The sequence below is a fragment of the Gopherus flavomarginatus genome, chromosome 12 (genome assembly GCF_025201925.1).
Source record: "Gopherus flavomarginatus isolate rGopFla2 chromosome 12, rGopFla2.mat.asm, whole genome shotgun sequence".
NCBI lineage: Eukaryota > Metazoa > Chordata > Testudines > Testudinidae > Gopherus > Gopherus flavomarginatus.
In genome coordinates, this window is record NC_066628.1 from 452,836 (window position 1) to 478,146 (window position 25,311).

General features: G+C 57.9%; 3 protein-coding genes across 12 annotated transcripts in view; 1 reads left to right on the plus strand and 2 right to left on the minus strand.

The window, feature by feature from the left end:
* LOC127032759 (HLA class II histocompatibility antigen, DR alpha chain-like) overlaps window positions 1-25,311 on the plus strand; it is a 414,007-nt gene that overhangs the window by 24,797 nt on the left and 363,899 nt on the right. The window lies entirely within an intron of this gene.
* The window catches only part of LOC127032765 (HLA class II histocompatibility antigen, DR beta 5 chain-like), an 84,065-nt gene continuing 76,776 nt past the window's right edge, over window positions 18,023-25,311 (minus strand). The window contains exons 3-7 of the mRNA XM_050920337.1: window positions 21,697-21,966; window positions 20,436-20,717; window positions 19,122-19,232; window positions 18,781-18,804; window positions 18,023-18,409 (exon numbers count right to left, since the gene is read on the minus strand). Of these exons, the coding sequence (XP_050776294.1) occupies window positions 18,396-18,409; window positions 18,781-18,804; window positions 19,122-19,232; window positions 20,436-20,717; window positions 21,697-21,966 (701 nt within the window). The 3' untranslated portion in view covers window positions 18,023-18,395. The remainder of the gene's footprint in view (window positions 18,410-18,780; window positions 18,805-19,121; window positions 19,233-20,435; window positions 20,718-21,696; window positions 21,967-25,311) is intronic.
* The window catches only part of LOC127032761 (DLA class II histocompatibility antigen, DR-1 beta chain-like), an 84,004-nt gene continuing 76,715 nt past the window's right edge, over window positions 18,023-25,311 (minus strand). The window contains exon 6 of the mRNA XM_050920307.1: window positions 18,023-18,409. Within this exon, the coding sequence (XP_050776264.1) occupies window positions 18,396-18,409 (14 nt within the window). The 3' untranslated portion in view covers window positions 18,023-18,395. The remainder of the gene's footprint in view (window positions 18,410-25,311) is intronic.

Sequence of the window (25,311 nt, forward strand, 5' to 3'; positions counted from 1 at the left end):
GGATCGAGACTGAAATCTTGTCTTCATCCCAGGATACACCATGGTTGTGTCTTCCTCCTCAGACTCACTGTCAGATGTGCTGAGTAGGGGTAGGTTAGCTGCAGGAGGCCGGCTGTCCACGTTGGAAGGCGGCTTTGCTACAGCACCTTCGTTCTGCCCAGTTGCCCTGTTGTGGCCCATCTCATAAGGGCTGCCTACCAATTCTCCCACAGGGAGCAAAAGGTTTCTATGCACGGTTTTGGTCTGCCCTGGACCCTCTTCAGGTTTGATCTTGTAGACCGGCAGGTCTCCTAGCTTTTCCATCACTAAGTAAGGTATTGCCTTCCATCTGTCAGCTATCTTATGTTTGCCAGCAATACCCAAATTTCGCAGCAGGACTCTGTCCCCTGGCTGGAGCTCTTGCAGACGCACCCTAGCATCATATCGCTGTTTGTTGCGGTCTGCGTTCTTCCGAGCTGCAGACGTAGCTAAGTGATAAGCATCCCGTAGCTTTTCTCGTAGTCGGGATACATATTGCTGATGGGTTTCATAGCTATCGCCATCCTCTGATACACCAAAGCACAAATCTATGGGTAGTCTTGGTTCTCGCCCAAACATCAAGAGATATGGGGTGACCCCCATAGCATCGTTCTTTGTGGCATTGTAGGTGTGCACCAGAAATGCAACATGTTGGCTCCAGGTTGCCTTCTGCTCTGGCCGCAAAGTCCCTAACATATCCAATAGGATTCGGTTGAACCTCTCTGGCTGAGGGTCACCTTGTGGGTGGTAAGGCGTTGTCCTCGACTTTTTAATACCTGCTATCCTCAGCACCTCCTTCAGAAGGTGACTCTCAAAATCTCGTCCCTGATCCGAGTGTATCCTGGCTGGGAATCCATAGACTGAGAAATATTTTTCCCACAGTACTCGAGCGACAGTGGTGGCCCTCTGATCACGTGTGGGATATGCCTGCGCATATCGCATGTAATGGTCGGTCACTACTAGGATGTTCCTAATATTCCTCTTGTCCACTTCTAAAGACAAGAAATCAATGCAAACCAGCTCCAGAGGTTTGTTGCTGGTGATGTTCTTCAGATATGCAGCCCTCGTGGGCAGAGTTTTCCTTTGAACACATCGCGCGCAGGTCTCACATTTCCTGCAAACATCTTCAGCCATCCGTGGCCAATAGAATCTACTGCGGATAAGTTCCAGGGTCCTCTCCATCCCTAAATGTCCAAAGTCATCATGCAGGGCCCTCATGGCCAGGGCTCTGTACTCTTTTGGCAGCACTAGTTGATTCCGTTGCTTTTGTAGAGGGTCTGTGGTCGTGCGGTGTAGCACTCCCTGAATCAGTTTTAGTTTGGTCCATTCTCTCAATAGTAGTTTGCCCTCTGGGGTAGGTGGGACAACCTCAGCTGGGCCTCGCCCCTCTCTTTTGGCAAGTAGTGTATCACGAATGTCAATATCTTGCAGCTGGGCCTCTTGCCAGTCTGCCGTATTGAGCATGGGCAAGGGAGATTGGTCCAAAGCAATATAGTTTACTGAAGCAGAAGGCACGCATTCAGGGGGTAGGCCCAAAGTTTCAGCAACACATCCATGAAGGCTCTCATGGGCCTCCGGCTCTCGGCGACTTACACTGCAAATAGCTCTCACTCCATCCGTGGGTATCACAGCAAGTCGTGGTGCCTGTGGATGCCTGGACAATGCATCTGCATCTACATTGCTTCTCCCTGATCGGTATTGAATGCTGAAGTCATAGCTAGCCAAAGCGGCCACTCATCTTTGCCCTGTAGCATCCAGTTTAGCACTTGTTAACACATAAGTCAGTGGACTGTTGTCTGTCCACACCTGGAACTGAGCCCCATACAAGTAGTCTCAAAATTTCTCAGTGATGGCCCATTTCAAGGCCAAGAACTCCAGCTTGTGGGTGGGATAGTGGGTTTCACTATCAGACAGTCCTCGGCTGGCAAAGGCTACAGGTTTACGCTTGCCTTCCACCTCCTGGTACAGTACTGCCCCCAGACCCTCCAAACTGGCATCAGTATGCAGGATAAATGGCTTGCTTGGGTCAGCAAATACTAGGACTGGGGCATGAGTTAGGCAAGTAATGATTGCTCGAAAAGCCCTTTCACATCTCTCATCCCACCGTGGCCCAAAGGGTTCGAAGGGGCCATAGTGTTTCTGCACGGAAGACCTTTTATTCTTGGTCTTAGATTTGTCCTTGCTGGACTGATATCCCCTGGTAAGCTCATTGAGGGGTTTTACAATTGTAGCATAGTTTTTCACAAATCTGCGGTAATAACCACTAAACCCAAGGAAGGTCTTGAGTTCTCTGTAGTTGCGTGGACGTGGCCATGTAGTGAGTGCTTCTATTTTATCAGGATCAGTACTCACACCCTCTTGGGACATGATGTGCCCCACATACTTCACCGAGGTCCTGCAGAACTGGCATTTGTCAATTGAAAGCTTCAAACCATAATCCTCCAGCCTATCAAGCACTTTAAGAAGTCTTTCTTCATGCTCCTCCAAAGTTCTTCCAAACACAATCAGGTCATCCAAATAAACCAACACTTGCAGTAAATTCATGTCTCCCACAACTTTCTCCATAAGACGTTGAAATGTGGCAGGTGCTCCAGAAATCCCTTGGGGCATGCGTTCAAACAGATAAAACCCTAATGGGCAGATGAAGGCTGTCTTCTCCTTATCTTCTTCACCCAGAGGGATCTGGTAGTATCCACTCCGAAGATCCAACACAGAGAACCACTGGCTTCCCAGCAAACAGTCTAAGGCATCTTGAACTCGAGGCATTGTGTACTGGTCAACCACAGTACGGCGGTTTAGGGTGCGGTAGTCAATACACATCCGGATTTTCCCATTCTTTTTACGGACCACCACAATGGGCGAGGCGTATGAGCTGCGGGACTCTGTAATGATGCCATTTGCAGCCAGCTCTTGAAGATGTTGTCGCACATCTTCCATCTCGGAGAGAGCAAGCCTCCTAGATCTCTCTCTGAAAGGTCGAGAGTCATGTAGTCTGATGTTGTGCTCTACTCCTTTTGCACATCCCACATCCCACTCATGCAATGAGAACACCTTGGATCTTTCACAAAGTTTCCTTCTTAGGCGATCTTTCCACTCCTCGGACAATGGTGAATCTCCAAAGTCAAACTTTGCTGGGTCTATTGTTGGCACTTGAGTCTCACACTGGGGTTTTACAATTGATTCAGGCGCAAAGAGGTCTGCTATCTTTTGTCCTTGCCTGACAACAACATCTCTACTTGTTTCATTAGCAATCAGTATAGTCACCTTTTCCTGGGCTTCAGCAGGTAGGGTTATGACCCCACTGGGGACCAGCACTCCTTCCGGGAGCTCTCCTTCAGCCGGCTGCTCTATCATTGCTAATGCCCCTTTACTGCCTTTCAGCCTGGTACTCATGACAAGTACTTCTTGCTCCGTCCTTGCAGGCACTACTAAGGGGGTTGTACCCATGTACTTCAGTGCCCCAATCGGTAGCTCAGATGTCTCCTTCTTGGTGCTCTCAATCTTCCTATAGGCTTCAGCACAAAGCGTATGGATCATCAGGGTACTCAGGTACTGGTCCCCAGCCCGTCGTCTGCAGTAATCCGCGAGCACCTTGAAGAGGCTGGAGTTGGTCCCTATCAGCACAGACACATCAGAGGTCCCTTTCGGGGCAGGGCATATTAAGGCAGCGGTGTCCACCTCTTGCTTTACCCCAGCAACCTCCTCTGGGAATTCCAGGTGCACTATGACATACCCTTGATAGGGGTATTCATCCATGCTGAGGCCACACAGACCAATGCCAGTCAGTGGCTGTATGGGCAGGTGCCTAAGCATCTGTTGGTAGAATGACTGAAATATAATAGTCACTTGAGATCCAATGTCAAGCACGGCTTTACACTCCACCCCTTCAATCCTCACCATGACCTCTGCTCGAGGCCCTATCAGTCCTGCAGGGATCCCAGCTGGATGGTCTCTTCTGGGGGAATCTTCAAATCCTCTAGGCCTAGATGGTCTCTGTCCCCGGACCTTCTGGCAGCTACTGGATCTTTCCCAACTGATCCTCAGCTTTTCATACACTAAGGAGGGGTTCTCTTCCTTATGGCAGTTAGCAGCACTGTGCCCATCCTGACCACACCGGTAGCAAAAGAATTGTCCTTTCCCCATTCGGCGAGGTGGGACGGTGACTCTAGATACTGACTTCTCCCTCGTCACGGTCTGAGGCTCCTTATTCCTGGAAATCTTAGCTTGGTCAATGGTGCTTTGCAGCTCAGCTATCCGTTCCGTCAGGACCTGCATTTGTTGGGCAAGTTCCTCTGTGGTGCTCGCCATCAGTACACTGGCCATTGGCGGTGGTGTCGTGCTGGCTGGTTCCAATGTTTGGGCTTCCCAACACTCGCTGGCTGCCTGCCTTTCTTCTTCTTCCCTGACCTCTTTTATCAGCTGGGAGTAACTTGGGGGATGTTCCTGCCTTTCTCTTAGTCGGAGATGAAGTAGGATTGGGTTCCGATACTGAGTCCCTCTTACAACTTGAGCCAGTCTGGTCTGATCCATCTGCTCAGCAGTCACTGCTCCCCTCATAACAGCTCTCTGAAGTAGTCTCTCCAGCCTCTGTATATAGGCTGAAATTTTCTCACCCCTTTGCTGTCGGGAATTAATGAATTTACAGTAACTGTTCTCAGGGCCCTCTACGCTCCCAAAGGTATTATCAAGGGCCTCTAGGCAGTCCTTCACACTGACCTCAGGGTCAATGAGCTTCAGGGTGCGAATTACATCTAATGCTGGGCCACTAAGGCTCTCTATTAGACATCGTCGCTTTTCTACATCGGGTATGGCCCACTCCCGCAGCATTTCAGTGGTATGCTCCGACCAGAGTTCAAACTCCTCTTCCCCATCAAATAACCTTAACTTACGACAAGAGTTCGACGTAGCATAGGCCAACACAATCTTTTCCAATATATGCCCCAGTGCTTTTGCCCAATCATAGGCTGCGTCTGCCGCCCCTGAGCTAGAGGCTGCAGGACTGGGGCCCAACAAACCCGACATATTAGCCATTATACAAACAGTAGTTTCCTCAAAATATAAACACAATTATTTCCCAATACAGTGGAACACTCAACAGGTGCTTGCGAGGGGTACTGACCCAGGCATCCCGGACGAGCCCCCAAAAATGTAAACCTTCTGCCTCTCTGAGTAGCAGCAACAAGGGCCGGGTTCAGTTTCCAGGGGTTCCGTTTCAGTAACACAATGCATAACCGGCTCGAGCCCCCACCCAGTGACCTGGGACACTCACATACCACACCCCCCTGGGCGCCTCTAGGAGGCAATACTTCCCCTCTCGCAAGCACGGAGTCTGAGTGTAGCAAAATCTTTTTAATAAAGGAAGGAATCAATGTGACATCCCATTGGAGAAACACCACAAACAGGGTTATAACACAAACCATAAACAAAAACCCACCTCCAAGTACGTTTGGCACTGTCCTTTTTCCCCTTAGGGTTTTAAGTCCAATCACCCCAAAGTCCAACAACCCAAAAGTCTCTGGTCAATGCCACCCCAGAGTTCGAAAGTTTATCTGTAGAGGTCCTTCCCCCCAGCCTGGGTAGAAAGGGGCACCTTATGTGGTCCGGGGCCAACTGCCCTGCCTCTCCGTGGGTTCTGCTTCTGCCTTCTCCATGAACTGCTCCGCTTCCCCAGCTGCTCCACTCTGCTCCTCCAGCCATCCTCAGAAACTGCTCCGCTCCAGCAGCTGCTCTGCTCCATGAGCTGCTCTGTAAACTGCTCAGCTCCGCTCGCTCTGCGGGCCGCTCCACCCGTCCCACAGCTACTCCGCTTTGCCAACCGCTCCGCTGCCACCAGCTGTCCCGTGGTCCGCTCCAGCCGTCCCCACAACTGCTCCACTCCACCAGCTGCTCTGTTCCACAGTGTAACTTCAGGCTCCCCCACTAGTTAGCACAGTACTCAGTGCTCACAGCTGAGTTATTTCAGCTCTTTAGTGATTTCAACTCTTAGTGATCTCAGGTGCTAGTGGGGGAGCCCCAGTGCTAGTGCACCATTAGCCCAAAGCACGTTCAGCTCAGTAACCTGTATTTAGATTCCTGAGGGAATAAAAAAATCAACTCTGACATTCCACAGTGGAGAGAGGAGGAGGTGGAACTGATGCTTCTGGCTCCACAAGGCACCTGCACCACCAGGCACAAATACCTATCCCCAACCTCTCTCAATTCACTGGGTTTTGGAGCCCATGTCCCTTGTCTAGCAAGTACCACCCAACTGAGGGTGAGTCATTTGTCACCAAGCAGTCCCACAGCTCGGCAGTCTGGGATGGGGTAGGCGTGCCTATGCAAATACACTCTCTGAAATTCTTTCCACCAGATGTCAGGGTAGAGCTTATCCTGACTCTGCTTACACCTACAAAGAGCTTTGATAAGCACTTGCTGCCCCGGCGTAAGGAGAGGGAGGACATAGATACCTTCCTGACGGCCTTTGAGAATGTCTGCGAGGTGCACAGGGTTGACCCTGCAGACAGGATCGCAGTTCTCACTCCCTTACTGGACTCCACAGCCGTGGAGGTGTACAGCCGACTGAAAGGGGCGGAGGCAAGGGACTACAAACTGTTCAAACAGGCCCTGCTCCGCAAGTTTGGGCTGACTCCTGAGATGTACCGGAAAAAGTTCCAGAGCCAGCGTAAAACCCGTGAGGTCACATACCTACAACTGGTCAACCGGGCGCAGGGGGATGCCCGCAAGTGGACAGCTGGGGCCCAAACTAAAGAGGACCTGCTTGACCTATTCATACTGGAGCACCTGTACGAGCAGTGCCCGTCCGACTTGAGGCTGTGGTTGATGGACCAGAAGCCGGAGAACTCACAGTACGCAGGCCAGCTGGCCGACCAATTTGTGGACAGTTGGGCAGGGGATGGCAGGGAGGAGTCTCGAAGGAGCAGGCCTGCCTCAACGCAGAGAGAAAGTCATCATGGGACCTCCCAAAGGGGGCCTATGGAGAACCCTCCCAAAAGGGGAACATCCAGCATCAGGTCCCTCTGACCCACTCGAGGGGACCCACGAGACATGGGCTGCTATCACTGTGGTCAACGAGGCCACATACGGGCCCAGTGCCCCAAGCTCAGGGACAGAACAAGCAGACCCAACCCGCAGAGGGTGGACTGGGTAAAAACCCAATCGGAGGACGGTCTACATTCCCAGGAAAGGGGGGCTGGCAACATACCACCTGTGAAGGAGGGAGGAGGTCCCCAGGTCAGCTCCTCTGGGGGGCTGGATGCTCCAGGCTCCGGGTTTTTGGTTTACAGGGTAGACGCAGGGCTGCCCCTCTGGAGAGACTGCCTGATTTCCCTGGAGGTAGATAGGAGGAAGGTCACTGGGTACTGGGACACGGGCGCAGAGGTGACGCTGGCCCGGCCCGAGGTGATGGCCTCAGATCGGATGGTGCCTGACACCTACCTGACCCTGATGGGCGTGGGCGGGACCCCATTCAAGGTGCCCGTGGTGAGGGTATACCTGAAGTGGGGGGCCAAGGAGGGCCCCAAGGATGTGGGGGTACACCCATATTTGCCCACTGACTTGTTAATGGGAGGGGACCTCGAGGACTGGCCTAATAACACCCAGAGTACCCTGGTTGTGACTCGTAGTCAGAGTCGGCAAAGGGCACTGCACCCTGACAATGGGGAAGGTACTTGGCCCGAGGTGCAGGACCCTAACCCAGGGAGCGGGGAATGCCCAGGGGCACGGCTCAGAGAGGCTGCAGCCTCAGATCCAGCCAGCAAGAGAGAGCTGGTCCCCATCCCTGTCCCAGCTGCTGAGTTCCAGGCCGAGCTGCAGAAAGATCCATCCTTGCGGAAGCCCAGGGAACGGGCTGACCTTAGTGCGGTACAGACCATGAGGAGAGGTTGCAAGGAGAGGTTCCTGTGGGAGAAGGGGTTCCTGTACTGAGAATGGGCTCCTCCAGGGGAAGTAGAGTCATGGGGGATCAGGAGGCAGCTGGTGGTTCCCCAGAAGTTTCATCACAAGCTGTTGTACCTGGCCCATGACATCCCTCTCGCAGGGCACCAGGGAATCCGGCACAAAAGGCAGAGGCTGCTACAGAACTTTTACTGGCCTGGGGTCTTTACCCAGGTCCGACAGTACTGCCAATCCTGTGACCCCTGCCAGAGGGTGGGGAAGGCCCGGGACACGGGGAAAGCGGCTTTGAGGCCTTTACTCATCATAGAAGAACCTTTCCAGAAGGTGGCCATGGACATAGTGGGACCTCTCAGCAGGGCAAACCGGTCGGGGAAGAAATACATCCTGGTGGTGGTGGATTTTGCCACTCGCTACCCCGAGGCAGTGGCCTTGTCCTCTATCGAAGCAGACACAGTGGCAGATGCGCTGCTGACAATTTTCAGCAGGGTGGGGTTCCCCAAGGAGGTTTTAACGGACCAGGGGTCCAACTTCATGTCGGCCCTACTCCGGTCCTTATGGCAGAAATGTGGAGTCCAGCACAACTGGGCCTCAGCGTATCACCCTCAGTCCAACGGGCTGGTGGAAAGGTTCAATGGGACGCTGAAGATGATGCTAAAAACATTTATGAACCAGCACCCGCAGGACTGGTACAAGTACTTACCTCACTTGCTGTTCGCGTACAGGGAGGTACCCCAGGAATCTACCGGGTTTTCACCTTTCGAACTGTTGTATGGAAGGCGGGTAAGGGGGCCCCTAGACCTGATGAGGGACGAATGGGAGGGGAAGGCCGCTCCCGAGGGAGAGTCAGTGGTGGACTATGTCCTGACCTTCCGGGAAAGACTGGCCGAGCTCATGGGCCTGGCCAGGGAGAATCTGGCCCGAGCCCAGAGGAGGCAGAAGGTCTGGTATGACCGCACGGCACGGGCCCGTGCCTTCGCCACCGGAGATCAGGTGATGGTTCTCATCCCCGTGAGGAGAAACAAACTCCAGGCCGCCTGGGAAGGGCCCTTCAAGGTTATCAAGCAACTAAATGAGGTAAACTATGTGGTGGAGCTGTCAAACCGGGCACATCACCGTCGGGTGTACCATGTGAACATGATGAAACCATGCTATGACAGGGGGAATGTGGTGTTGGCCGTGTGTGGACATTGGGAGGATAAGGGAGATGACCCCTTAGTAGATCTATTCCCTGGGACCAAAGCTGGTTCCCCCCTGAAGGCGATTCCCCTCTCTGATCAACTGACCCCGGGCCAGCACGCTGAGATCAGAGGGGTGCTGCATCTGTACCGACAGCTGTTTTCCAACCAGCCTGGACGCACTAATTTGACTGTCCACCGGGTGGAGACCGGGTCACATCCCCCTATAAGATGCTCCTCTTTTCGGGTCACTGGTAAAACTGCCCAGGATCTTGAAAGAGAGGTCAGGGACATGCTGGCTTTGGGGGTGATCCAACCGTCTTCCAGCCCTTGGGCCTCGCCAGTGGTGCTAGTCCCCAAGAAGGATGGGTCAATCCGGCTCTGTGTGGACTATCGAAAGCTCAATGCCATCACCGTATCTGATGCCTACCCTATGCCCAGGCCTGACGAGCTCCTAGACAAGCTAGGAGGTGCTCGGTACCTCACCACCATGGATCTTACAAAGGGCTACTGGCAAGTGCCGCTGGATGCAGATGCCAGGCTGAAATCGGCCTTTATCTCTCCTCTGGGGCTCTATGAGTTTCTGACCCTGCCCTTCGGCCTCAAGGGAGCACCAGCCACCTTCCAGCGCCTGGTGGATCAGCTACTGAGGGGGATGGAGAGTTTTGCCATGGCGTATATTGACAACATCTGTGTCTTCAGCCAGAACTGGGAGGACCACATGTCCCAGGTTAAACAAGTCCTGGACCGACTCCGAAAGGCTGGGTTAACAGTAAAGGCTGAGAAGTGCAAGGTGGGGATGGCTGAAGTATCTTACCTGGGCCATCGGGTGGGGAGCGGCTGCCTGAAGCCGGAACCAGCCAAGGTGGAGGTGATCAGAGACTGGCCTGCTCCCCAAACCAAAAAGCAGGTCCAGGCCTTTATTGGGATGGCGGGGTACTATCGAAGGTTTGTGCCCCACTTTAGTGCCATAGCTTCCCCCTTCACTGAGCTGTGCAAAAAGGGGAAGCCAGACAAGGTGATCTGGACTGAGCAGTGCCAGGAGGCTTTCCGGGCGCTGAAGGAGGCTCTGGTTAGTGGCCAAGTTCTGGCAAACCCAGATTTTGACAAGCCCTTTATGGTGTTCACCGACGCCTCAGACACGGGACTGGGGGTGATGTTAATGCAGGAGGATGAAAAGGGGGAGAGACACCCCATCGTGTACCTGAGTAAGAAGCTGCTACCCCGGGAACAAAGCTATGCGGCCATCGAGAAGGAATGCCTGGCCACGGTGTGGGCCCTTAAGAAGCTAGAGCCATATCTCTTTGGGCGACACTTCACCGTGTACACCGACCACTCTCCCCTGACCTGGCTGCACCAGATGAAAGGAGCCAACGCCAAGCTCCTGAGGTGGAGCCTGCTCCTGCAGGACTATGACATGGACGTGGTCCTTGTGAAGGGAAGTGCCAACCTGACAGCGGATGTGTTGTCCCGGAGAGGGGACCCTGAACTTCCCCAGGTCACTGGGCAGAGTGACCCCGCTCAGTTCAGTCTCGAAGGGGGGAGGGATGTGATGGAGTAGGGGCTGTCTGTGTGGGAAGTGGGAGAGCAGGGGAGGACTTTAGGGGATGGACGATGCCAGGGCCTGTAACCTGAGCTAGGTAAGGGAGGGGAAAGGTCAACACCTTTGCCCGGGAAGGGGACAAAGGAAGGGAGTGGCAGGAGGGAAGCAGTTTGAGTTTGGGCTTGGGGCTGTGTGGCCGGAATTCAGGGTATCCTAGCTAGGATCTGTGACGAACTGGGAAAGTTCTTAATGTTTTCTCTGAGTACTGTGTTGGTGCCTCAGTGTCCCCATGGCAGTTCTTAAGTATCTGGCAGAGCAAAGGGCCAGTGCACCTAAATGCCTGGCACTCTGTCTCCTAGCAACTGATGGCCTGGGCCCCTCCTCTGCAAAGGTGCCAGCTGAAGGTGTTGGAGACAAAGGGATCAGGTGACCTCCTGGCCCGGGAAAGGGGCTGAGCAGAGAGGAGGGGCTGGGAGGGGTGGTTAGTCTGGAGCTGGCTGGGGGCAGATGTGGGGGTCTGGCTCACTGACCCCCAGAATGGACCCGGCCGAGGGGTCCAGTTCTCTGTACCTACAAGCTCTGTTTTAGACCCTATTCCTCTCATCGAATAAACCTCTGTTTTACTGGCTGGGTGAGAGTCATGTCTGACTGCAAAGTGGGTGTGCAGGACCCGGTGGCTTCCCCAGGACCCCACTGAGGCGGGCTCGCTGGGGGAAGCGCACGGAGGGGCAGAGGATGCTGAATGCTCCAAGGAGAGACCCAGGAGGTGAAGACGTGTGAGCTTCTTGCCCTGAACAAGTCTGCTCCGAGGGAGAGGAGGCTCCCCAAAGTCCTGCCTGGCTTGGTGGGGAGCAGTTCCAGAGCATCGCCCGGTGACTCCGTGACAGGATCCAAGCACCCTGAAAGCCCAGAAGGACTCGGTGGAGGGGTTCTGACTTGTGCCTGCAAGCTCTGCTGTAACCTGTGATCATGTTGTCCAATAAACCTTCTGTTTTACTGGCTGGCTAAGAGTCACTGTGGGTCCCAGGAAGAGGGGTGCAGGGCCAGACTCCCCCACACTCCGTGACAGCAGGCAGGTCACTAATGGGCTAGAGGCCCCGATCCTGTGAACGTGCCGAGCGACGACCTGGTGAGCGACCCCCTGAAGTTTGTGAGATGTTGCGTGTGCTGACGTGCTCTGCTGGTTTGGGGGCAAACTGAGCCTCCCTCCCCATGCTGTGTCCCCCTCACACACACACAAGCACATGTCACAGAGTGTGGGGGAGTCAGGCCCTGCACCCCACTTCCTGCGATTCCCCAGGACTCTCAGCCAGCCGGTAACACAGAAGGTTTATTTATTAGCTGACAGGAACAGAGGCCCAGGCAGGGTTTGTAGGTAGAAGCAGGACCCCTCAGTCAGGTCCATTTGGGGGGCAGGGAGCTTAGACTCCAGACTTGAGGTTCCTGCCTCTTCCCAGCCAGCCCAAAACTGAAACTAAAACCCCTCCAGCTGGCTGTGTACCCCCCCCTCCTCTCCTTTGTCCAGTTTCCCAGGCAGAAGGGTCATCTGGCCCCACCCGCCTTCTGGGCTCTCCTGTTACAGGCTCAGGTATCGTCTCTCAGGGAAAGTCCCCCATCCGTCCCAGTACAACTCTCCTGCAACATTACCGGGTCAATACTCCCCACGGCATCGCGGGGGTCAGCGCTGCCTGGAGGGGACAGCACCCCCCACGGTGCCCCCACACTGCTCATTTGCTCTTACAGGTCTCCCATCCGGCTGAGGGGGCCCGTTCTCTGTACCTAAGAGCTCTGGAGGGGGGTGTCCACTCCCCCCACCCCCCTTCCTGGCTCAGGTACCGTCCCCCACCTAAAGCATCCCCTGCTCTCCCATCCCCCATGCAGACAGTCCCAGGTCAACCCACCCCCTTCCCTACTGCGTCACATCACCCCAGCAAGGTCCCCCCAGCTGGGCCCCGGCTGCCCCTTCGCCGTGAGCCTTGGTGCTCCCCCAGCTCTCCAGCGCTGCCCCTTCACCAGAGGCGGGCAGGGGGCACAGGGGCTCCCTGGAGGAGACGGGCTGGCTGGCCGAGGAGCTGGGCTCAGAGGGCTCCAGGCAGGCACCCGGCGCTGGTTGCTGTAGCAGCCTGGGGTGGGGCATTTTTAAGAGCTGTGAAATGTGACTGTTGATGGTCTATGTGTTGGGGGGTTTCAGGCTAGGGGATCCCTGGAATCGCAGGAGCCAGGGCTCGGGGGGTGCAGTCCCAGGCCTCTGAAATGTCCCCCGTTCTGCTCAGCCAGCCTGGCCTCCTGCGTTAACTCGGCCCCAGGGATTTCAGCCGGGATCCCTGTGTCCGGTCTCACGCGGAGCTTGTCCTGACTGGCTGTACGTCCGCCCGGCTACGCCCCAGGCTGGCACCCCAGACTGGCCTGAGATCCGGCGTCCAGCCTCCTTCCTGCGTCCTGCTGCGGGACGGGTGTGCGGCACAGCCCAGAGCCGGGCGTTTGGCCTGTCTCCTGCTGGCATTTGCAGGGATCTGGCTTTGGGGAGAAGGCGTCAGTGGGCTGCCCCTGGAGTCCTGGGGAGAGCCCAGGGGCAGAGGAGGCACCATTGTCACCATCTCAGGCTGGGCCTTTGCAGGGGGGAGACGCCGCTACCCGACTGAATGACCCTGGCGCTCCAGACACTGCCCTCGCTGCCACCTGCAAGGTGTCTGTCCCCCCGACCCCCTGCCAGCCCATCCCCACTGCTCCTCGGCCCGGCTCCATCCCCTGCCTTGAACTGGGAGTGGAGGCATGTCCCGAGGTGACTTATGGCCCCTCTATCTGCAGAGGCCTGACCAAGGATGCCCTGAGGAGCCCCGATGTCTGGGAAGCAGGCCCATAGTGCAGCGTAACGGCCCAGCCCCTCGAACGGGCACTGCTGGCCCCCATCGCTAGGCGCTGCTGGAGTCTCAGCCAGCTCTGTGGTGCCAGGAGAGTCCCAGCTGGTTTCCCCCCCATCCACAGCCCAGTGAGGGGATTGCAGGGGGAGAGGACAGAGGCGGTTCTGAGGGAATTGGGGCTGGTTGGTCCCCATGGGGCAGGGGAGGGTTCCCCACACTGAGACGGAGGCAGCCCCAGAGCCAGATGGGAGCTGATAAATCTCTGGAGACCCCTGCCCTGGGTCTGACCAATCACCTGGGGAGAATGTCGTCCCCCCCCACATCCCACCCTGTAGCTGTTCTGATCCCATGCTATGACTTGGTGTCGTGCAGTCAGTGCCACGTGACCCAGCTGAGTACCTGGCCCTCCATAGCCAGGCCCTACAGCTGCCTGGCACTGCCCTGGGACCCAGCCTGCCCCCTGCTCAGCTTGGCCCCACCAGAGCTCCCCCCTCTTGGGCCCAGGGAACCCTGCCCTCTGTGACAGGTGTGGAGGTAGGGGGGCAGGGCTGTGTTTTCCCCTGCACCCCACCCCCATGTGTCTCCTGCCCGGGGTGAGGGTCTGCTCCCTTGCAAATGCCCAGCTATCAAGACAAGACCTTGTGGTGGAGGCAGCCGTTGCTGGGTGGGTGTGAGCTGGGTGGGCAGGGGGGAGAGCGCCTGACCCCCACCCCATGGGGAGCAGCTGGTCTTTGCTGAGCCCCTGGATTCACCCCACTGCTGCTCACGCTGTCCTGCTCTCTGGAGCCCCGTGGGGCAGGCTGTCAGCTGTGGGACAGGATTCGCTATGGGTCTGTTCCAGGTAGGACAGGGCAGGGGGATCCCTGGGCCCGGGGTCCCTGCAGGGAGCAGTATTTGCTGATGCTGTGGGGACAGGGAGCAACCCGTGTCTGTCTCTGAGGGCATCACTGGGGGCTCCGTTCACACCCACAGCAGCACCCGCTCCGTAGAGCTGGGGGGGGGGGCGCAGGGGGGGAGCAGGAACATGGTGCAGGGGGGAATCCAGGGGGAAGTGCAGGATGGGCTGGATTACTTGGGAAGTGCCTCACCCATGAGGGAGGGGACATGGCCCATAGACACCTCCTTCCCCCCCAACACCCCCAGAACCTGCCTGCAGGGAAGCCGGCTGCACAGGGTCCTGCTTGGGCAGGGGTGTCTGTATCTGTGACCCACAGCCTGTCCCTCCATCTGCACCCCGAGCCTGAGCACCCCCAAACCCCAATCCTCAGCCAGGACCCCTCATTCCACACCAGCCCCACTCCTCTGACTGAGCACCCCAGACAGGCAGGCCCCATCATTGTCTCTAGCATGTGGGGGTGTGGGGACCTGGGAGCCAGGACTCCTGGGTTCTGTCCTGGCTCTGGGCAGGGAGTGGGGTGTAACGGTTAGAGCTGGGAATCCAGGACCTCTCCATTCTATCCTGGCTCTGGGAGGGGAGTGGGGGCTAGTGGTCAGAGCAGGTGGGGCTGGGAGCCAGGACTCCTGGGTTCTCTCCCAGTTCTGGGAGGGGAGTGGGGCTGGTGAATCAGAGCAGAGGGAGAGGAGGTGGCTGGGAGCCAGGACTCCTGGGTTCTATCACAGTTCTGTGGTTTCTGACAAGTCCCTTGCCCTCAGTGTCCCCTCTGTACCGTGGGGTGAGGACACCGACCGGGGCTGCATTTCACTCGCAGTTTATTCCTCTCCAGTGCAGGGTTGAGGCTGGGCCAGCCCCCGGGTGCCAGCCAGGCTGCAGGCCCAGGGGGTTTCAGGTGGAAAGTCCCTGGCAACGAAATGACGCCCACCCATGGGACCTGGTGTCTCACTGACACACAAACAGGCAGAGACGCTGGGCCGGGGTAACACCTCCGGGGCTCGGCCAGTGGCAGCGCGGTGCCAACCCGGCATCACCGGGCGCTGGGCAGAGTCGGGGTGGGAGGGCTGGGAAGCAAAGAGTGCTGGATGCTGCTGGGGCACCGGGGCTGTGGGGGCTCAGAACCATCCCTGCAGGGGGGGGGAGTGAAACCAGGTAAGGGGAAAGCAGGCGTCAGTCTGTCCCTCTGTCCACCCGCAGGCAGATGGGGTGTGAAACAACGTAGAGCGTTAACCCTTTCTGGGTCACGGGGCCGGAGAAACGTCTCCACTGGGCTGTGGGCAACTGTACGGGGACTTTCACACTGACACTGGACTGATGGCCCTGGACTGCCAAGGCTCCATGTCCCGGCCCCGGCCCCCTAAGCCAGCCAGTCCCCTGCCCTGAGGCTGGATCAGAGCCCCCAGCCCCCAAAGGGCAGAGGCACTTGTGTCCCGTCCCCGACCCCCTGAGCCAGCCAGTCCCTCCCTCCCCGCCCCCAGCCCTTCAGCGCAGTCCCGTCCACTTGCCCATAGTGTCAGGATGGTGAATAACCATGGGGGGGGGTGTCATAACCTAGTCCCAGATTTGGACCTTAGCGTCCAAAATATGGGGGTTAGCATGAAAACCTCCAAGCTTAGTTATCAGCTTGGACCTGGTAAAGCTGCCACCACCCAAAAAATTAGAGTGTTTTGGGGCACTCTGGTCCCCCCAAACCTTCCCTGGGGACCCCAAGACCCAAATCCCTTGAGTCTCACAACAAAGGGAAATAAACCTTTTCCCTTCCCCCCTCCAGGTGTTCCTGGAGAGAGACACAGAAGCAAACTCCGTGAATCTAAACAGAGGGATTCCACCCTCCCCGTTCCCAGTCTTGGAAAACAGAAGTACCAAGAGTTAATCTCTCTTTCCCCCCTCACGCAGAGGGAATGCAAAGTCAGGCTAGTAAATCTCACACACACAGATTTCCCCCTGACTTCTTCCTCCCACCAATTCCCTGGTGAGTTGCAGACTCAATTCCCTGGAGTTCCCCACTAAAGAAAAACTCCAACAGGTCTTAAAAAGAAAGCTTTATATAAAAAGAAAGAAAAGTACATAAAAATGGTCTCTCTGTATTAAGGTGACAAATACAGGGTCAATTGCTTAAAAGAAATATGAATAAACAGCCTTATTCAAAAAGAATACAATTCAAAGCACTCCAGCAACTATAGACATGTAAATACAAAAGAAAATATATAAATCACTATCTGATCTTTGTACTCACAACTTGGAAACAGAAGATTAGAAAGCAGGAAATAGAAATCACTCCTCATAGCCGAGAGAGCATACAGGCAGACAGAAGACCCAAGAACAAAGGACCCACACACAAAACTCCCTCCACCCAGATTTGAAAAAGTCCTGTTTTCTGATTGGTCCTCTGGTCAGGTGGTTCAGATTACTTCTTTCCAGGTGAAAGAGACGTTAACCCTTAGCTATCTGTTTATGACAGTGGGGGACAGGAGCAGGGCCGGGATGGTCTGTGTGGGGCACTGGAGAGAAGACTCCAAGGCAGGGGGCCTTGGCCAGCAGTAGGAGCAGCAGGCCAGGCTCTGAGTGACTCACACAGATTCACACCCTCGTCCTGTGTCCCCTCCTGCGGGAACGGCCCATGGGAGCAGCTAACAGGGACGTCCCCACGGCCTCCTCTCCCGGCTCTCTGGGACGTTCCCCCACCAGGATCTCAGAGGTCATTGCACCCGATAGCACTGGGGCCAATTCGCCCCCCAGAAATGCAGCCACCTCTAAAGAAAAACTCCAAAAGGTCTTAAAAAGAAAGCTTTATATAAAAAGAAAGGTGAGGCCTGGCAGCTGGGGAACAGCACATGGCACTTTGGGACAGGAAGTGACGGGGACACCAGTACCCAATGGGAGCAGTGGGGGGACAGGCCAGGGGAGCGTTACTGGCCACAGTGGGGCAGCCCTGGAGCAGGGTGACAGCGATAGAGCAGGCTGGGCTGGGGGGAGGGAGAATGTGAGCACCCAGCCCACATATTGCCCCAGAGGCTGTGAGGTCCCCCATAGCTGGGACCCCACAGTCAACCCCCCAAGCGGGATGTGGGACTCTGACTGGGATGGGGCTCTGGTGTCGCTGGTGAGTCTCTGGGCCCCTGGGGGAACAGGGCTTTGACTCCCTGGGGGGTTAGGACCCCCGGATAACAACTGCCCTGCCCCATCCGTGAGGTTCTCCCATAGCCCAGCTCACTGACAACCCCCTCCAGCCCAGCCCGGCCCCATCGCTGCCCCTCAGGCCAGGGTGTCCATGCTGCTGGGCTGGGGATGGGAGCATCTCCCCCTCTGCAGCTGCCTCTCCCCTGGGAAAGGGGCTTGGGGCTCTCGCTCCCCATGGACCCTTCCCTGCTGCCCCCACCCTTGGGGAAGGAACCAGTCTGCACTGGGACTGGGAACCCACAGCCCCCCCCAGGAGTCACCCCCACCCCCAGAGCCCCCCTCTGGGGTACTGCCCCCTCCCTCCGGTCAGAGCCGGCACTGCCCAGCACAGCCCTGATCCCTCCAGCCGCTGAATGGCCCCAGGGTGTGTCCTGAGTCCCCTCCTCCCAGACAGAGCCCAGAGCCCCCAGCCCTGTCCCGGCCCCGTGGGAGCAATGAGCATGGAGCCGGGGGAGGGAGCGGGGGGGCTGGGAATGGTTTATTAGGGTGCAGCAGTTCTAACAGCGCCCGGCCTCAGTCCAGCTTCCCCCCAGGCTGTGGAGCAGCATCCCCCAAAGGTTCCCCGAGGGCAGTGGGGTCAGCGAGAGGGAAAGTGGGGCTGGGCTGGGGCAGGGAAAGGGTTAACGCAGGAGAGGTCGCCCCAGGGCCCTGCAGGGACTGAGGGGCAGGGACGGGTCCCCGGGGGGGCAGCGCGGGCTGGAGCCGGGCAGAGTGCGGGGAGCAGACGGGGACAGGAAGGGACCGGCTCCAGGTTCTGCATTCTCCGGGCTGGGTGAGGTGCTGGGAGAGAGGGACGGAAACTCCTGCGGGCCGGGGGATCCGATGCCCAGGATCTAACTCAGGAGCCCTGCAGGGAGAGGGGAGAGAAATCAGCCCCTGGCCCCGTGGGGCTAGCGGGACGGACGGGGGATTTTCTCTGCCAGGCCCCAGGGTGCCCCCAGTGACTCTGCCCGGCAGCCACAGGGCTGGGCAATGCTCGGCAGGACCCAGAACCCTCTGTGCCCGGGAGCACCTCAGGGATTGGCCTGAATGGGGACCGAGGGAGCTGTAGTTTCCTCCTCCGCGGGGCCAGCGCCCCATTGCCCAGCTGCCCAGGGGCTGAGCTGGGCGGGTGTCATGGGCCGAGGGGAAGAAGCAGCCTCCCCACGGGTGCCCCAGGCAGCTTGTGCTCAGTGTGGAGGGAGGCGGGTTTAACAGGGGAAGGGGGATTGAAATTACCTGCAGGTTGGGGAACAGGGCGCCCTGAAAAACAAAGAGAAACATGGTCAGAGCCCTGGGTGGGGGGAGCCGGTTCCTGGGGGTCAGAGCTCCAGCCCCTGCCCCACAGCACGGAACGTCCCTCACTAGGAACCCAGCCCCCTCCGGCCCCCAGGCCTTGGGTTACCCTCCCTCCCCCGTTATTACTGTAAATCCTTGACCCAGAGTCCTGGGGGGCGGAGGGGAGGCTCTGCAGGGCAGACTCCCTCCTTGGCTAGTGTTGGCGGGTTCCCCTGAGCCCCCCCAGCCCCACATCCCCCCACAGACCTCCTGGTGCCCCGCCCCCGCCCAGAGCCGTCCACCTTTCTTATTCTTCAGGTAGATGAGGAGTCCGGGCGCCAGGAAGATCAGCCCCAGCACGAAGCCCCCGACCCCCGTCAGCATCTTGCTCCTGGCGGAGTCAGACTGCGCCTCTGAAACAGGGACATGGAACGGGCCAGGTCAGAGCCAGGGGCCTCCGGGCTGGGCTCCCGTCCGCGCCAGTGACCAGCGCCGGCCGGGTCAGAGCCAGGGGCCTCTGGGCCGGGCTCCCGTCCGTGCCAGTGACCGGCGCTGACCAGGGCAGAGCCAGGGGCCTCCGGGCCGGGCTCCCATCTGGGTAAAGCTGAAATTGCGCATGTTAAATGCGCATAAGATGTGACAGACCTGTACTGCGGAAACCATTGAATCTCTGCTGCAAGAGGAAATCATTCGTGCGTGTACTTCTACCTGCAATTCTCCAGTTTGACAAAAACCAGATGGATCATGGCATCTTAGTACAGATTACCAAAAATTAAATGAAGTGTCTCCAGCTGTTACAGCTGTTGTAACCAAAATGCCTAATCTAATTAATCTGTAAATCCCAAAGCAAAATGATTTTCTATTGTTGGCACCTGTTGGGTTTGAATATAACGATAAGCTTTAGATAATGAGTTCAGCACTTCTGGGAGAGTGCTCCCAGCGTGGACGTGATCAGTACTTTACCCCGATCCTAAATTCTCACGAGCGTTGAAGTGTAAGAAAGACAGCAGCAAATGAATTCCATGATACTGAACAGTCAGCAAACCCCACCTCAACCCACTGCAGGAGCAACTAACGCAGCACCCTGGATTTCAACTCCGCACACGGAGTATAAAAACCAGGAAGTGAAATTAATCAAAGTTATCAATAAATACTTCAAAGTGCTCAGAGCAGGAAAATGGAGCTTCCTACGGAAAACTCCAGCAGGAACCACTCCCGTATCTTGATGGTCAATCCATGAGAGGGCACCAGACAAACACCATCTCTAGGAGGATGTGACTAGTACGTGGTACTAGGTGTAGGTGTAGGTGTAACTAGTACGTGGTACTTATCTTCAGGGGTTGTATGTGCTGTGACATTTAGACCTTTGTTGGTAACCTTAATAAAACCGCTAAAAGACAGAGAGACGCTCGTGTAGGTGTTAGGTGGCTATGGTCCCATGGGCTCTAAATCCAGAACAAACAGAGATAACGTTGTTGAACCTGAGGCTGTAGCCCAGAGCTGAACCCACTGGAACATAATTAACATGAAATAGAATAAAAGGCTACAGCAGACAGCAGTTTGAAGTCTTGGCTTGGGCTGGTATTCGTGGTGGCTGGGTGACCCAGCACTCTTACCCCAGTGCACAGCGAGGGGGCCTTGCAGGCTGATGTGCTCCACCTGGCAGGTGTAGACGTCCCCGCGTCGGGGGCTCATCTCCAGCATCACCAGGATCTGGAAGGTCCAGTCTCCGTTCTGGAGCAGCTCCGTGGACACCACCCCGGCCGTCTGCTCCTGCCTGTTCTTCAGCCACTTGATCTCGATCCCTGAGGGGTAAAACCCCGTCACGGAGCAAACCAGCAGGTGGGAGTGGGGCTGGGACCCCGATTTCGTGGGGGAAACTTTCACCTTGGGCTGAACTGGGGCGAGAGAGAGAGAGAGAGAGCTGGGGAAGGGTCCAGAGACGGAGGGGGGCTCAGATAGAACAGGTGCCCCCCTAGGGAAATATTCCCGCCCCATATGCCCAGAACCTGCCAAGGGCGATGCTCCCCCGGGTGTGTGGAGTCCAATCCCCTCAACCATACACATGGCGCCTTTCCAGGACAGGGCATCCAACCCCCTGATACTCCTGGCAGCTACCTGGGGCAGGGCACCTTGTATGTGTGGGTCTCGTTCCCCTGTACATGCCCATGACAGACAGGGCTCCCCACGGTGTGTGAGGTCCGATTCCCAAGCCACCCCGTTCCCCCCTCACTGCCCCGGGGTGGGGCTGATTCTTTCCTGCCCCCCATTGTCCCAGGCAGGATCAGCACAAAGGGCCCGAGGGGAGTTGTGTCCTGTTACCCCCTGGGGACAGAGCCAGGGTCTATCTGATGCTCGGGGCCCAGGCAGATGGGGTCTCAGGCCAGGGGCTGCCCCCACCCCCTGCCAGGGGGCACCCTGCGGGGGGAGGGGTGGGGTTGGGGGGTGGGAAGTTCTGCCCCATCACCTGGCCTCCACAGTGCAGGAAGTGGGGTAGGAGCCGCAGCAGCTGCCTGCCCCAGATAGTCGGGGTGGGGCTGGGGGCTGAACCCCTCAGAGGGGTGGGGAGGCTGGGAAGGGGGAGGGGTCAGCTACCCCCCGAGACTGACCCAGGTGGGGCTCTTCGCTCTGCCGACAGGGGGCGCTGCAGCCAGACCCGGAGGCGGTGGGGGGCTCCCCCCATTACCCCGCCCCCTGTCCTGGCTCCGCCCCCCGTTCACCTCGGCGGCCGACCACCTTCCGCGCCTGCGCCGCCGCGTGGTTGTGCTGGCAGAACCGGTCCGCCTGCCCCCGTTTGTATGCCAGTGTCTTGGACCGGCCCGTGTTTCCCGCACTCACCCGCCCGCCCCCCCTCCTGGCCCCCGCCCCCGCACTCACCTCTCCGCTCGATGCTGAAAGGCTCGATCACCCCGTAGTTGTGCCGGCAGAACGTGTCCACCGCAGCCCGCCTGTCCGCCAGGATCGCCGGGTTCTTGTTCCAGAACTCGGCGTCGGGCCGCCCCAGCTCCGTGTCCGCCACGTACACCCCCAGCTCGCTGTCGAAGTGCACATCCTGCCGCCCGTTGTAGATGTCCCGGTACAGATACCGGACCCGCTCGGTGCCGTTGGTGAAGTAACACTCGTGCTTTGTCTGGTACAGGAAATGCTCTGGGGGGCAGACGGGCTTGGCTCAGGGACTCGACCCCTGCCCCGGGGCTCAGAGCTCAGCAGGGGGGGAGGGGACAACCACAGCCCCAGGACCCCCCCCCCCCCGGCACCACCCTGGATCCACTGGGCGCTGACGGGAACCCGCAGGTCTGGAGCGGGGGGGAGAATGACAGTAACATGGGGAGATGTGGGGGAGGGACAGGTTGGGGGCCTGGAGGACACTCAGCAGGGGGCACGGGGCGGAGGGGTGGGGCAGGAGGCACAGCAGAGAAATGGGGGCAGGGTGGGGCACAGGGTGCGGAAAGACTCAGTCACGGGGGGGCACAGCACAGATAGGGGAGGTGCAGGGGGGCTGGAAGCCAGGCCAGGGGCCCTGACACGGGGGCTGGGGGCCGGTCGCTGTGGGGCAGGAGAAGGCCCCAGGGTCTGGCTCTGGAGCAGCCTGTTAATGTGGGTTCACTCCAGGTTCCCCTGGGGCAGGGGGCGTAAAAGGGAACGATTCTGTCCATTGTGTCTCACCCCCATGGGAGGGGCCTGGACCCCCATGGCCCCTCCCCCTGCCCACCCTGGGGCCCCCTCAAACACCGCAGGCGGAGCCGGAGCTCATGGAGGAAAGACAGAGACCAACACACCCAGCACCTGCCCAGGACAGGACTCGCTGGGATGCCTGGGGTCCAATTCCCCCCCACCCCCATACATCTGCTGTCTGCCTGGATGGGGTCTCGCCAGGGCATATGGGGCTGATCCTCCCTGATATACCCAGCGCCTACTGTGACGAACTGGGAAAGTTCTTAATGTTTGCTCTGAATACTGTGTTGGTGCCTCAGTGTCCCCATGGCAGTTCTTAAGTATCTGGCAGAGCAAAGGGCCAGTGCACCTAAATGCCTGGCACTCTGTCTCCTAGCAACTGATGGCCTGGGCCCCTCCTCTGCAAAGGTGCCAGCTGAAGGTGTTGGAGACAAAGGGATCAGGTGACCTCCTGGCCCAGGAAAGGGGCTGAGCAGAGAGGAGGGGCTGGGAGGGGTTGTTAGTCTGGAGCTGGCTGGGGCCAAGGGTGGAGGGCAGACCTGGGGGTCTGGCTCACTGCCCCCCAGAATGGACCCAGCCGAGGGGTCCGGTTCGCTGTATCTACAAGCTCTGTTTTAGACCCTGTTCCTGTCATCGAATAAACCTCTGTTTTACTGGCTGGCTGAGAGTCACGTCTGACTGCGAAGTGGGGGTGCAGGACCCTGTGGCTTCCCCAGGACCCCGCTGGGGTGGGCTCGCTGTGGGAAGTGCACGGAGGGGCAGAGGATGCTGAATGCTCCAAGGAGAGACTCAGGAGGTGAAGCCGTGTGAGCTTCTTGCCCTGCAGACAGTCTGCTCCAAGGGAGAGGAGGCTCCCCAAAGTCCTGCCTGGCTTGGTGGGGAGCAGTTCCAGAGCATCGCCCGGTGACTCCGTGACAACTGGTGGCAGCGGCGGGACGTACTGCACCCCGTGAATGGCGCTGCTTGCAGTAAGTGACTGGGGAGCAGTAAAACAAAGGAGGGATAATGAGGACCAGACGTGCTGAAGGCTCAGAGAGGGACGGTTTCAGGGGGCAGTTAACCTCTGGGAGTTTGTGACCAGCGAGAAGGACTGTTGGAGTAACGGGGTCCCCCTGAGGACTGCAGCGAGCAGTCTCAGGGGCGGAGGAGCTTGCCGCTCGACCCTGGGAGAGAGAAGGATTTTTGCAGTAGCAGGGTTCCCCGGGGGATTGCAGGAGCAGTCCCAGGGGCGGAGGAGTCTGCAGCTCGACCCTGGCAAAGAGGTGGTGATCACAAGAAGGGCTGGCACACCAAGGGTTCTTCCTGGAAACCATGGGGGAGCCAAGAGCACACAGGCCTGTGAGTCCAGAGCCACTTGGGAACGGTGAAGTGATGGCCTATCACCATCTCCTTGAGAAGGACATTGTGATCCTGTGCACAAAGAGAGGGTTACGCATGGGGAAATTCACCAAGGCACAGTTAATCGTGCAGTTGGAGGAGAAGCACCGCTCTGAGGAGCAGATTCCTGGCCCAGATGGGGCTACAAGAGGATCTGAGAGCAGCTGGAGCATCAGCCAGGCAGCCCCGGGAGTCTGGTCCCCAATCAGACGAGTGTCTTCACGATTGGGTTCCCCATCAGGAGATTGGAGACGGATGGGATGGGAGCAGAGCCCGAGAGAGCAAGAGGACCATGAGAGAGAGAGCAAGAGCCCGAGGAAAAGCTGCAGGAGAAGCAGCAGCAGCGTGGACTGGTGATGGTGGAGAAGAGAGACATAGGGGGCTGCCCAGGGGTCAGTGGGGAAACACACCTGCGGGGGCGAGACCCTGGGACAGGGAGAACTATGATGGTGCAGCCCCAGCAGCTAAGGGGCTGTGGGACCTGGGTGAAGGTCCCTGGGGTGAAGCCCCTTGCCCTGCCTATGGCCCAGATCCCTGTGCAGACCCAGGAGGGGTTGGTCTGGCTGGTCGTTGGGGTTCTCCAGGATATCGGCTGGGAGGCCCTGTTGGGGGGTGACTGTCTCCCCATGGGACAGGATCCAGGCCCCGCTCCTGTAACTGCCGAGGGTTTGAATTCAAATCCAGGGAACCAATTGGCTAGGATGGAAATGGTCAGTGAAAATGCAAATGACCTGGCTGGCAGGGGGGAGGAGCTGCTGGGCTCAGGATACCTGCCTACCTGTAACCAGCCCCCTGGGGCTGAGTGGGAGGGAGAGATGCTCCCCGCCCCCCTGCACACCGGAGGGGGGCTCATGCTGGCTCTGATGCTGTGACCAGAGCAGAGAGCTCGCTGCTTGTCCCCACTGGGACAGCAAGGGCAGCGCTGAGCACGGGGGTGGGGGCTGAGACCCCAGCTGAGTGCAGGGACACCCAGGCAGGATAGGTCAGCTGCCAAACAGGTTTGCCTGGTCCAGACGTGCTGCTGGGAAGTGATTACACAGCAGGAAGGGAGCTACCAGGGACAGGGCTCAGGGGGGCTGTGACCCCAGGCCCAGCCAGCGAGAGGGAGCAGGTCCCACTCCCTGCCCTAGCTGCTGAATCCCAGACCGAGCTGCAAAAGGATCCCTCCTTGGAGAAGCTGAAGGAACTTGCTGGCCACAGCACTGCAAAACCCCTTGGGGAAGGCTTCAGGGACAGAGTCCTGCAGGAGGAGGGATTCCTGTACCAGGAATGGGCTCCCCAAGGGGAAGTAGAACTGGGGGGAATCGGGAGGCAGCTGGTGGTGCTCCAGGAATCCACAGGGCTCTTCCCATTTGAGCTGCTGGATGGGAGGAGAGTGAGGGGACCCCTGGACCTGAAGAGAGAGGATTGGATGGAGAAGGGGGAAGATGATAGGGAATA